Raw genomic sequence first — 9,746 nt, forward strand, 5'->3', positions numbered from 1 at the left:
CATGGACCTAATGTTCCAAGAGTCTCTCTGCTTCAGATATTCAAAGATCAGTGTTCCAGCCAAAACCAAAAGGGGCTCCTGACCGCAAGCATGTGTGTGTGAGCGTGCGGCACCCACACAGGGCGCCCTGGGAATATGTTAGGACGCACAGAGGCAGCTGCGTTAAGCCAAGAAGCCATCTTTGCCTGCCCGCCAGCGCAATCTCCTTTGACAAAGGAGTAAGGAGCCAGGGTTTATTTCCCATTCTTGGCCTCCCAGACCATGTGTCACCAGAATTCCATTTGTAATGCCAAGCCCTGTCACCAAGCCTCCCGCTGTCCCACCAGAGTTCCACTCTGAAGCCTGAGGTACCCCAAATTCTAATTCTGTGCTACGTGTTACCCACACCTCCACCTCATACCCGGCTCTCTCTATATCCCCCAGATACCCGCACTAGGGCAACCGACTCCCCCTCCTCCTAGAGGCCCTCCAGGATGCTCCCTCCTTGTTTCACTGAATTTCATGCGCTGAACAGTTCCATCTGTATGTCCCTATGAACTTGAAAGCTATCACATCCAAGGTGGACTCAGTGTCCTTCCCATGAAATTGTCCAGCACACCTGAGTTGGTGATCCCACCTTCCCTGTCACCTCTCAGCTAGAAACCAAGCACCTATAGGTCCTTGTCCTTCACCTGCAACATCCAGTCAGTCACCTGTCTAATTGATTTTACTGTCCAAACATTTCTCCAGCCGACCCCTCCTCAAGCTCGAGCCCTCTTTATCTCTTGCCTGGACTCCTGCGGTAGACACTTCATTGGTCTCCTGGCATCAGCTCTCCATGTCCTCCAAATCACCCTCCATCCTGGCCACCAGAGGGATCTGTTTAAAATGCAATCCGACCAAGTCACTGTTTTCCTTAAAAATCTTCCACGGCTCCACTGCCTTCCCGTGGAATTGACCACAGTGGGTTCTGCAGGGCACTCCACAGATGTACAACTCAGTCACTCAGGAACCGCTGCACACCAAATGCACATCTGCTTTATCGTTATACTGAACACCTTCCCGCCAGCCCCCAACATAGGCACCCTTCAACTTCACAGGACTCCAGGCCTCAAGCCCCTTCATTTTCTCCCCACCTATTAAGCCAGACGCCTGGAGTCACGTTGGCGTCTTGCTCCAGTGTCCCCTCCCCTGCAGGTACAGCGGGTCATGGAAGATTGCACGGCCAACTTGGCTGTACAAGAACAATCGCCTGGAAAGCTTGCAAAACACAGTTTCCTGGGCCCCACTCCTGACTTACTAAATCCACACCTCCATGGCTGGGGCCTGGGAGTCTGATTGTGGAGAGAGCTCGCCCAGGTTGCTGTAATGCCCAGCTCAAATCACAGGCTGGCACAAGGGAACCACCTTTCTTTCTCTGCCCTGTCCCTTTCCCATCTCCACTGCCACCACCACCACCCTTGCGTAGGACACAGGGCAACGGCCCCGCCCATCCCCTCTCCACACTAAAGGAGTGGCAACTTCACAGAAATGCAACAGGACCAGGGCTCACCTCTGCCCAAAACCCTTCCAGGAATCTTGGTGGCCCTGTGAGCTTAGTGGAAGGCTTCTGCTCACCCCCGGCCTCACCTCCTTCAGACCACGCGCTCCAGCCACGCTGAGGCACGAGGTCCCCCAAATACACAGCTCTGTCTTGGCACAAGCTGTTTTTTCCCACGCTGGGGGCCCACAATCTCGCGGGATGCTGGGTTGGAACGCCGGGGGCCCACAATCTCGCGGGATGCTGGGTTGGAACGCGGGGTCCACAATCTCGCGGGATGCTGTGTTCGAACGCGGGCGCCCACAATCTCGCGGGATTCTGGGTTCGAACGCCGGGGGCCCACAATCTCGCGGGATTCTGGGTTCGAACGCTGGGGGGGGGGGGCCACAATCTCGCGGGATGCTGGGTTCGAAAGCGGGGGGGGCACAATATCGCGGGATGCTGGGTTCGAACGCGAGGGCGCCACAATCTCGCGGGGTGCTGGGTTCGAAAGCGGGGGGGCACAATCTCGCGGGATGCTGGGTTCGAACGCGGGGGCCCACAATCTCGCGGGATGCTGGGTTCGAACGCGGGGGCCCACAATCTCGCGGGATGCTGGGTTCCGCGCAGCTGCGCTGCGGGGGTGCTGGGGCGGGGTCCGACTTCCCTGCTTCTGGCCCCCATTGTCCCCGCACACGCAGCGAGTACAGATACGGAATGGGGTCCCGGACTGGGAGCAGAGGGGACCGGCTGGGCACACCCGGAGACACGCCTGGGACTGGGAGAGAGCGGCTCCCGTGCCCTGGTGGCCCCGCTACTTTACATTATGGATATGCTCACACAAAAGGGGAGAGAATGATAAAATGCTTCCCCAAGTTCTCGCCACACAGCTTCCACAATTATCCCCTCGTGGCCCATCTCGTTTCATCTAACCCTCTCCCAGCACCCACTTTAAGAATGGTGGCCCCCGGGGGTGGGGAGCAGAAGTGCCACTGCGCCCAGCTGGAGGAGAGCGGGTGCCAGGCGTGCACCCTGGAGACCCAGACGCCCGGGGCGCAGTGGGGGCCTAGGGGCTGGGAGCTCTCGCCTGGCTGGGGCTGTGGGGGGCGGGGCCGGGGGCGGGGCTGCAGGGGGCGGGGTGGGGGGCGCTCTCGGTAGACTCGGGGCGCGCGCTGGGCGCAGAGCGCAGTCTCGGCCGTGCAGCTCGGAGTGCGCCCGCCGCCACCGCCGCCGCCGCCGCCACCATGCCCAACTTCGCCGGCACCTGGAAGATGCGCAGTAGCGAGAACTTCGACGAGCTCCTCAAGGCCCTGGGTAAGCTGGCGCAGACACCCCCTTGGAGATACCCCAGGCCCTCAGGGGGTAGGTTTTGCGGACGACCCCCCAGCAGGAGAAAGTCCTCGGGGACAGACCCGAGAAGCACCCCACCTAGGAGCGGGAGTGGAACCCGAGCCCGAGCCCAGCGCATGTTGGCTGGGTGTTGGGCGCCTTCCCCGACGGCTCCGCCTTTATCTCGTGCATGATCATCGTGAGGAGAGATTATTACTGGGGTCCGAGGAGGGTCAGAGACTTTAAATTTGGGGATTCAGTTTGAAACCAGGTCCTGCCACGAATTCACTGTGTTTCCCAGGGAAGGCCACTCACCCTCTCTGAGTTTCTCATCTGGAAAATCAAGGCGAGGGCAGGGGGAGGAGCGGCTCCGTTTTGAGGCCGCTACCTGCAGTCAGAGGGTGTGGGAGGTGCCCTGGCCCTGGGACCCAAGCCCGCGGCGCGCGTGCTTCCCCGCAGGTGTGAACGCCATGCTGCGGAAGGTGGCCGTGGCAGCTGCGTCCAAGCCTCACGTGGAGATCCGCCAGGACGGGGACCAGTTCTACATCAAGACATCCACCACGGTGCGCACCACTGAGATCAACTTCAAGGTCGGAGAAGGCTTTGAGGAGGAGACTGTGGACGGACGCAAGTGCAGGGTGAGCCCAGAACCGGGTATCTCCTCGGTCCCTGCGCCCGGCCGGCGCACCGCGCAGCCCCGCGCACCCGCCCGCGCCCTCTCCCGCCTTGCAGCCTGTGGCGCGCTTTCCTGGCAGGCGTGTGCACCGGCGGTTTGCAGAGATCTGTGAAACCGGGTGCCCTGGGCTCGGGAGAAAGCCCTGCCCCTCCCCTTCCCACCCCGTCCCTAAGCCGCCTCCCCAGGTGCTAAGAGCTGTGCCGCGTTCCCGCAGGGGCTTTTGCAGCGCTTTTGCACCCGAGTGAGGGTGGAGCGGGAGGTGGCAGGGCTGCCACGTTTTCTGTAGCAGGTAGATCCGCAGCTTTGGCGACCCGCCCCCTCGTCCCTGGGCACCTGGGGACGCTCTGGGTCCAGTTTCAGTAGTCTCGAGGGCCCCTGCACCTCTCCCGCCTTCACTGGTTCCTTAATGGTAATCTTTCCAAAATCAAGGCAGATTCCATCTGGGAATCGACTAAGTGCTCTCTGTCGTTAAGGGCAAGAGTTTTGTATTTCTCTGTATATCAGCCTCGGATGAACACAGGGGTGGGGTGGGGTGGGGTGGGGTATGCAAGGGGCTGTACAATTCTTTTTTAAATAGGCAAGTTTGTCCCAGGTTTAATACCTGCCAAGAAAGGTACCTCAGTTGCAGGCTCCACCCGCCCCCCCCCCCCCCATGAGTGCAAGAGGAAGGCAACCAATTGATGTGTCTCTCTCACACTGATGTTCTCTCTCTCTCCCTTTCACTCTCTCTGATAAAGCAATGGAAAAAATTATTCTCAGGTGAAGATTTTAAAAAAAAAAAAGGGCAAGTTTGCATTTGGTTGATCTCCAGAGTGGAATGGAGGGTTGGTTACTCGAGTACTTTGAGGACAGATGAAAAAATTACCACCCCTGCTACCACTCACTTAAAAAGTGTCAAAATGTCTTCCTTCCCCTGGTATTTAAAAAAAAAAGCTAGTAACATTCCAGAGAATGAGAAATTGTTTTCATCTTTCCAGATGATGTACTGAGTGGGGTCTCTGGGCCCTGGGCTTGGGACAGGGACAGAGATGCAGACCCAGGAGCTCACTGACCCACACAGCAATATTTGGCTCCTAGAGTTGGCACATCCTGAAATGATGTCCAGGTTTGGAAGTGGGGGGATTGGAGCCTCTGTTACCACACTGATTGTAAAAACAGAAGAGCGGGACATTGTAGTTAGAGGGAAGGTCTGGCAACAGGCAGGGCTCAATTTGGGGACATGGACAGTGGCTACTGCCAGAGACCATAATTCTGATAAAAGCCTGGAGAGTGGGGCTTTGTCCCCACCCTGCCTGATGAACTGCCGGTGTGTGAGTTAGAAAGCTGTATGTCCTGGGTCCCTAGTCGCCTGTGCAGCTCGCTGCTTTGTGTAGACACTGGGGAGACTTTTGCTTCCCACCTCCAGCAGCATGACCCTTCAGAGTGCTGTTTCATTAGATTTTTAAATTTTTTTCTAGAAGGATAGAACCTGGAAAGTGGCTGAGGTTTTATCCTCAGAGCCAGAGACACCCAGGTTTATCAGAGTGGGCTGATGAGGGCCCACAGAAATGAAGCCGTTATCCCCAAATCTGTGCAGGGAGCAGAGCTCCTGATCTGCCTGTGGATGTAGCTACAAACATGGTGTCTTAGCTGTTATAAAATTTTGTAGCTCTGACCTGAAGGTTCTTGCCTTTAAAATCCAAATTGCTTGAAAAGTAGTCCATAAACGAGTCATGGCACATGCTCTAAATTTTATTCCTGGAGATGTGAAGCCTGCCTGAGGCTTTGCTGCTTTGGCAAGTGTGTGTATGCATGTAATACCAGGTATATATATGCCCCATAAATCTGTGACCAGCGCCCTCAATCTGGACTCAGGCGCGGCAGAGAGGTCTGAGCCCTGCTGACGGGGACCATGTGTTGCTTCCCTGCACAGCAGTTCTCTGGAGCTCATTGTTGTCCGCGCTCCTGCTGCCGCGATCGTAATTAATGTCACTAATGGTTTTCCTGCCCGCAGAGTTTAGCCACTTGGGAGAATGAGAACAAGATCCACTGCACACAAACTCTCCTTGAGGGTGACGGCCCCAAAACCTACTGGACCCGCGAGCTGGCCAATGACGAGCTCATCCTGGTGAGGCCCTTGCCCCGGTTCCCCAGATTATGCCACACAAGCGCCATCCGCCCTCGCCCGTGCAGGGAGAGACGCTGTTTGCCCTGGGTTAAAATTCAGGCAGAAAGCCGAGATGACAGCTTAGGTCAGAGGACATCATTGTTCCATGGGGCAGAGTAGGGGCTGGAGGCAGGCAGCTGTCACCATCCCGGTGCTGACTCTGAGCCGGCCTCCCCTCCCGAGCTCCTGAGGCTTGGGCTCCGTGAGGGCCCAGAGTTCACTTTTTTCCCTTCTCACTCCCCACTTTTCTGCCTGGGAAAGATTTCAGAAATTTTAGCATGTCAGCTCTGGGAGTCTTAGAGAACATCTGCCACCCCCAACCCCCTCACCCACGCCTTACAAGCTCCAATGGCCTCCGGGAGCCAGGCAAGTGGTGCTAATTTGGGAAGTGTCTGAGTGTAACACGACGTAGAGGGTGGGGCCTTAAAACTGGAAGGGATGGGCTCTACCCTAAAAGTATTCCGATTAAAACATTTTAAATAGCTCTGGCCACACAAAATTTACCCGGTGAGGCTTAGAAGCCCCTGTGGTTTAATCCACCCCCACCCCCTTTACTGTAGGTATAGACCAGAGGACAGGACACCCCATTCCCCTCTCCCTCTTGTTCAGAACAGACCACACTTCTCTGGCAGCTACCTTTTGTCCCTCAGACTGGGAAACAAGCTGTTGTGGGTCACCAGGAAGTGACATGTTTGTTCAACACCTCCCCTCTAAGGCTGCCTGCCTGCCCCGCTCAGCAGCGTCACCCTGAAATGTCCGGAAAGGACTCACTGCCTGACTTGGGCATGGCCCTGCCCTTCCCAAGCTGTGAGAGGAGGGGCTGGCTAAAGTCAGATCCCTGGGGTCCCTCTCGGCCCTGAGATTACATGTTTGTTCTGTGAGAAGACCTCAGTGGCGCTGTCTCTACTACTTTAGCCAAGGCTGCCTGGTCTTTCTGTCCTGCAATGATTTCACACGCTTTCCCCTTTCCTAGAGAAAGGACCGGCTTGCCTGAGACGTGGGTAATGTTTCCAGGGAGGTGGGGGAGCAATTTGAGACATGGACATTTAGGTTAAAAAGACATACGTGTGTGGTTCACTGGTACCAGAGTTAGCAAAGAGGGAGGTGGCTTTAGAATTCCTGAGTGTGGCCGAGGGCTAAGTAGGCTCGGTTTGCTCCACGAGAAACTGACTTTATTAAGCTCTGTAGTATTGGAGCAGCCAGGGCACAGGCCCAGTTCTGCCAGGAGGGCTCCTCCACGGGCTCCTCCACTTCAAAATTCCTGCTACGGCCCCACCCTCGCATCCTTCCCTGGCTGGGCAGATGTGCACGCGTGCCTCAAATGGAGCATTAATTCTGGGCGTTTGGGGTATGAAATGAGGGCTCTTATTTCAAGGGTTATACTCATTAATATGTTCAAAGGTAGGGAGATGCTGGCTCATATAATAAAAGGCAAATTCGTGACGTTGAAATAAGCTGTCCCAGGGCCATCAGTACATCACTCCCGAGCTCTAAGTTGCCTTCTTTTGAAAACTGAGTATCTGCCCTCAAACCACTCTGGAACATTCTACCATTTCTTTTGGGAGCCTCTCAGCATAGTTTCCAGGCTGAAAAGGACATTTCAAATGTGGTTGGAAACGTGGCGATTTCTCCTTGTGTCCTGAAGCCGTGTGTCAGCCTGGGTGAGGTGTCAGCTCCTTACAGTGCAGGTAGAGTCCAGTCCCCAAACGGCATTCCAGTTCACACTCCATGGTCGTAGAGTTCAGAGTTTTGGTTCTGAGGGGTGTCAGTGGGAACTCCTGCCCCCTTCCCTGGCACACAGAATGGTGTGCTTTCCTCCCCAATGCAGAGATGATCAAGAGAGTAGGACAGAGAGGGGTCCAGAGCAGGTACAACTGTGCCAGTGTGACGAAGAGTTCCCTCCTTAGAAGACAGCAATGAGGATTCGCTTCCTTAAGAACCATTAATGATTAGTGATTCCCTGAAACACGTGCATTGGGATGTGCTCTGTGAGAGCTTCCCACCACCAACCGAGGGACAACAAGAAGGATCTGAAGATCCAAGCTGTCAGTCCAGGGCTGTTAACCTCGCTGGAGCCTCAGGCCCCCGAGAATCTGAAAGATAGGGACCCTCCTGCAGAAAAATGTCCATCTGCTCACAGACACCCACATCAGGCCCTCAGCCTGGGGATTCTTGATTTTTGGTTTTGTTTTTTAAAATGCATATTGGTTTCCCTGTTCCACTGCCTGTGAGGGCCCAGGGGAGCAGGCCCTGTGAGTCACTGCTGGATTGAGAGAGTTGATGAAGCTTACTTAGGGGCAATATGACTTCAGGGGCCAGAAGAAAACCATCCTCATTCTGTGGAATGGTTCGAGTCCTCCCTGCAGTCAAACAGAGCCATCACTCTTAGCTGGAAAGAGTCTGTGGGATCATCCTGTCCCGTTCCTCCTCTCCATCCAAACTGTCAGGAAAGGTCTGGTCTTTGGCTGCCACTGTGCTTTTTCTAGGCTGCAGGTGACTTGAGTGTTACTTCCACAGCATCTCAGGCCTTCTCACCCGCTGCACAGCTGCTTCCTGGAAGGCACCTCTGCACCTGCCCTGCAGCCCTCCCATCTGGTGGTCAGCGCTGGACCCCAGGGCTCCAGCTGCCCAAGGCCGTGACTCTCTTGAAGTTACTTGAAAGGAGACAGAAACCACTTCAGAAATGTCCAGTGTGACACTCTCCCTTTCAGTTTAATTTCAAAACCAAAGCCAGGGAACTTGGATTGCTATGTCAGCATTGGCGGGCTCTAGAAGCAAAGGAAAACTGCATGTAACATAATTCTATACCCCGGCTTCCTCTCTGCCAATACAGAGCTTAAGGGAGGAGAAAAGAAAGGAAAAAAACCCGTTAGCACTTAGCATGAGCACATGGCACAGGAAATTGAATGTCTGTTTCAAAGAGTTTTTAACGGGGCAGTAAGTGGCCTTATTAGTGATATGCTTTAAACGTTTTCCTTCCCTTCTGCAGAAGTTCGGCGCCGATGACGTGGTCTGCACAAGAATTTATGTTCGGGAGTGAAGGCAGCCGGCTTGCTCCTGCTTTGGCAGTGCAGTGCATGTCCCCCTGAGGAATGTCATAGGTCTGAGCTGCCAGTGGACGTCCCCTTCCCCCTTTTCCCCCGTGTCAGCTTAGGTGATCCCGTTTCCCCGTGCCCAGGTTGTAGTGGTTTCCTGAGGCCTCTGTGCCATGTCCCTGGTGCTCCATAGTTTGGCATCTGCACGGTCTCATCATTAAACTGGTTGGACACATCTCAAGGCGTCTCCCTTCTTTTCACTGCCTCTTGGTTTCAACGCGAGGCTGCTGTGCCCGCCATCCTGCCCCAGCCCTGCGCTGGCCTGGGCATGTGCTCAGCCTCAGCCTGCTGCCCATGGCTGCGCTTGGAGCTATGGCAGGGGCTGCAAGCTAGGCTCCCTCCTCTGGATCCAAGTGTGTGGAGCTCACTGTGTTGTTTTTTCATTGGATTTGTTGGTATGTTGGTGGTTCCCAGCAGGAAGCGGGGGGGGGGGGGGGGGACGGGACATGCAAAAGGGATAAGTGATGAGAGCTCAGAATGAAGGGAGTATTTACGTGGATAGGACAAGGAGAACCACCAAAGCATGGGAGGCAGCGCAGCCATACCCGTCCTGGCCCAGGCCTGAAGACAGAAGGGATGGGGGCGTCAGTCACCAGCCCACAGGAGCTGTAGCCCGAGAGAGGGTAGCCACTGACACCATGGCCCCACTGTACGCAGGTGGATGGGTGGGTGTCTCTTTGACTTTGTTTGGAGCTGGGGGTTAAGGATCCTGACCTCCCACCATTCAGTCTCTGATCTACCTATTGTGCCCACTGGCCAAAGCCACCTGGAACCTAGAGGGCAGGAGAGTGTGTGTGGGTGGGGGGGTGCTGCCCACGAGAGTCACCCTCCCAGGACATACCCAGGCAGAGAACATATCTGAACATGCAAGTGGACAATGCACAGTTGCCAACTTTTACTTCTGAAAGACAGGCGGTTTCACATAAAAATGTGAATTTCTTTCTTACTTACATTCCCACAGAAACAACTGGCCTGGCAGTGTCCCCCTTTTTACATGGAACT

At 55.3% G+C, this 9,746-nt stretch overlaps 1 protein-coding gene across 1 annotated transcript; it reads left to right on the top strand.

The window, feature by feature from the left end:
- Positions 1-2,632: 2,632 nt before the first annotated feature.
- Positions 2,633-8,925, top strand: CRABP1 (cellular retinoic acid binding protein 1). Its single transcript, XM_081124368.1, has 4 exons — positions 2,633-2,812; positions 3,287-3,465; positions 5,497-5,610; positions 8,639-8,925. Exons 1-4 carry the CDS (start codon positions 2,743-2,745, stop codon positions 8,687-8,689), a joined length of 414 nt encoding a protein of 137 aa, XP_080980494.1. The 5' UTR covers positions 2,633-2,742; the 3' UTR covers positions 8,690-8,925.
- The last annotated feature ends 821 nt before the right edge of the window (positions 8,926-9,746 follow it).

The sequence above is a fragment of the Miniopterus schreibersii genome (genome assembly GCF_964146895.1).
Source record: "Miniopterus schreibersii genome assembly, chromosome: 22".
NCBI lineage: Eukaryota > Metazoa > Chordata > Mammalia > Chiroptera > Miniopteridae > Miniopterus > Miniopterus schreibersii.